General features: G+C 38.9%; 1 protein-coding gene across 1 annotated transcript in view; it reads right to left on the reverse strand.

Annotated features, from left to right (window-relative positions):
• Positions 1–321: 321 nt before the first annotated feature.
• The window catches only part of LOC113812926 (zinc finger protein 836), a 25,189-nt gene continuing 21,937 nt past the window's right edge, over positions 322–3,573 (reverse strand). Inside the window, exon 4 of the mRNA XM_070127718.1 lies at positions 322–3,235. Within this exon, the coding sequence (XP_069983819.1) occupies positions 929–3,235 (2,307 nt within the window). The 3' untranslated portion in view covers positions 322–928. The remainder of the gene's footprint in view (positions 3,236–3,573) is intronic.

Consider the following 3,573-nt stretch of genomic DNA (forward strand, 5'->3'; position numbering starts at 1 on the left):
CTCGCGCAGCCTATTATTCAACGGCAGGTCGTAGGCCTCTCCTAAATATTTCATTGACAGGTTATTTGGCAGTGCCACCGTTATTTGGTTGAATGCCCTTCAAAATAAACGGCGCTTTAGCTACGTCTTGACGCACAACAGCAACTTCGACACCTGCATTTGACCTCTTGTCGTGAGATCGAGCTTGCATATCACTCTCACTCACTCACTAAGACACATACAAAAATTATTTTCTAAGATTCATTTATGTTTTTTTTTTAAATAAAATTAATAACTATACCCTAGCATTCATGCCACAGGTATAGCATATAAACAAAGCAATGGATGTTTCCTTTTTATTTATAAATTGTTTTACATAATCACTAACACTGAAAATGCAATTTCAGCATCTATTAATCTATATCATTGGGTACCAATATAAAACTAATATTCACTTACATGGAATTCTTACTTCCTCCTGCAAAGAATCAGACAAGCCACTGAGACATTAAGTCCAATCTTGTGCAAAGTATCACATTTATGATGATGTGAATTTTACAAATGAAGAATGAAAGTGTGATGAGAAATGAAGTTTATTGATTTAATGTTTTCTTCCTTTGCATAATAGCAAATATTCCTTAAAATGTTTGATATATTTCTTATTTTTCTGTATAAATAGCCAACCCGAGACAACAAAGCAACACAATTTTTCATCATGTAGTAATTTGTCCTTTCAAAATCCTGAAATAGTGTCTCAGTGAAGGACAAAGCAATTAAATTAATTGATGTTCACTGTGGTAAATAAATAGAATATATACACTACAGTCTTGTATTTGGATCATGAAGCTGATGTTATCTTTAACTTGTAAGCATACTGTTTCTGCAGACATCTACTTTAAAAAATCCAAAAATGAGAGTGAACATGCAAAATGGAAATAAATCTGCTTTTCTATGGGTTATAGTAAACCATATGTATGGTCTGGTGAGGTTGGTTTAGCTGCGTTAAATGATCCTGTAATGAAACATGTGTTTGACTTAAGTTCTGTGGCTGAGAAAGGTTTTGAGGCTGTGAGAGATTCTGGGGCTGAGACAAATTATCATTCTGCGATAGATTTTGGGGTTGAGACATATTTGAAGTCTGGGATAAATTTTGTGACTGAGAAAGATTCTGTGGTTGTGACATTGACTGGGTTTGTGACAGACTGTGGGACTGAGAAAGATTTTGTGGCTGGGATAAATTTTGTGGCTGAGCAAGATTCTGGGGCTGTGACAAGTTTTGGGGCTGATGCATGCTATGGGACTGAACTAGTTTTGGAGCCAGAGAAAGATTTTGTGGCTGAGAAAGACTCTGAGATAGTGAGAGATTATGAGGCTGAGAATGATTTTGTGGTTGTGATAGATTTTGTGGTTGATTCAGGCTTTCTGACTGAGACAGATTCTGTGGTTGAACAAGGTTTTGTGGTTGAACAAGATTCTGGGGCTGCACTAAGTTCTGAGGCTGAACAAGATTTTGTGGCTGTACAAGGTTTTGTGGTTGGACAAGGTTTTGGGGCTGTACAATATTCTGGGACTGTGTTAGGTTTTGGGGCTGCACAAGGTTCTGAGGTTGAGAAATTGACTGATGAACATGATTTTGCTGCATGTGAGTTTGCTGAACATGAGTAGGTAATGAATTATGGGGCATGTGAACATGTAGCTGCACCATAGGAATATGTTGTAAAGAGAGCGACTCGCTGTTCTTTCCAGAATGAGTTTCTGATGTTGACTGATCAGCAGAGGCTTCAAACTGATACTGCTGCTGGTAATGGTGGTGTTTCTGCTCCTGTCGGTGATCTTGCCGAGGGTCCTCATGCTGGTGTGTGTCACTTAGTCTGATAGCATTTAGGTGTAAATAAGACCCTTTAACATCTTCAACTGAGGGTTCTTCCTGAATCGAGGTTGTGCCATCTACTTCTGAACTGAGTATTTCTTGTTTTTCTATTTCAAGCATATCTTGCCTCTCTGCTTCAAGTAATTCCTGTCTTTCAGAATCTAAAAACTCATGTTTGTCTGAATCTAACAATGTTAATCTTTCTTTACCATCACCATCTTCTAGTTTTTCTGAATTGCTTCCCTCTGGTCTCTCTGACTCGTGTTCTTGAAGCATCTCTTCAAATTCAGCATCAGAATCTGTTGCTGCATTACTTCGTTTTTTCTTCACATTCACTGGCTTTCGTTTCCTTCCCCTTTTGTTTTTTGACCCTTTTGGACGGCCTCTTGGACGCTTTGGTTGGTCAGCATCCTCTTCCTCATATACTTTGGCCTTTGCTATACCACCTGGTTTTCTCCCTGGTGGTTTCTTTACTCCTGGACGTCTCCATCTCTTCTTATAGCCATCATTGCCACAATATTTCATTTTGTGTTTAGTTATATACGATTTATCTTTAAACCACTTATTACAAATGTCACACTGGAAAGGTTTTTCTCCAGTATGTACTTTATAATGATCTTGAAGCCAAGATTTACACACAAATCCTCTACCACAGTATTCACATTTAAATGGGCAATCTCCTCTATGTATACGAAGATGATTTCTCAAGGTCGTGCTAGATGAAAATGATTTAGGACACTCAGGACACTCATATGGTCTTTCCCCAGTGTGAACTCGCATGTGACTTGGCAAATGAGAGCTTTGTGAAAAAGTTTTACCACAAACACCACACATGTATGGTCTTTCACCTGTATGCAATCGTTTATGAGTTCTAAGATTTGATTTTGCAGCAAAGGAAGCCCCACATTCATGACAAACAAATGGACGTTCTCCAGTATGTGTGCGCATGTGTTCAGTAAGATTTGGTCCACATGCTAGAGATTTTCCACATTCTGGGCAAACGACACGTTCTCCAGTACCACTTCTTACACGTGATCTAGATGAAGACTTCGCTGGTGGTGAAGGTTCAACAGATGTTCCTACATGTGTTCCTAGTGCTGGACTTTGGGAAGTTCTTGATGAGGGGTTAGTGGTAGCAGTAGTTAACTGTACTGGCTGCATCTGTGAAACACTTGTGAATTGCACATGTTGTATCTGTTGACTTATTTGTCTTGCAACATTGTTCCCAATGTCAACTTGAACAGGAGCAGGCACCAGGAACTCCTCTAATCCACTATAGGTATATGCACTCATTGTAGAAGTTGGTGCAGTGGCTGTGGAAGCTGCTGGAGCCACCATGTGGGCACGCTGGAACTGCTCCATCTTGATACTTGTTGCCAATTCAAATCATTTTAATGAGAAGCCTCTTCCTTCCGCTTTGCGCAGAATCCTGCAAAAAGAAAATAAAGAAATCAGAATAAAAAAAATAACGGAGACTGCACTCTTAAAAAAATACAATACAAAGTACTGATATAACTTAAAATTTAAGAGTAGCAAGTAGACATGATGTATTAACAATAAAAGTACGAGACTTAATTTTGTGTTTTCATGCCTATTACGTATGTTAAGTAAGACTGAACAACTTTGTGAATGGGTGGGTTGGTGAGACATGCAAGGAAGGGTGAAGATTAAAATAGTGAGAGGGGAGGGAGAGAGAGAGAGGGGAGGGAAAGAGAGAAGAGGAA

The sequence above is a fragment of the Penaeus vannamei genome, chromosome 12, assembly GCF_042767895.1.
Source record: "Penaeus vannamei isolate JL-2024 chromosome 12, ASM4276789v1, whole genome shotgun sequence".
NCBI lineage: Eukaryota > Metazoa > Arthropoda > Malacostraca > Decapoda > Penaeidae > Penaeus > Penaeus vannamei.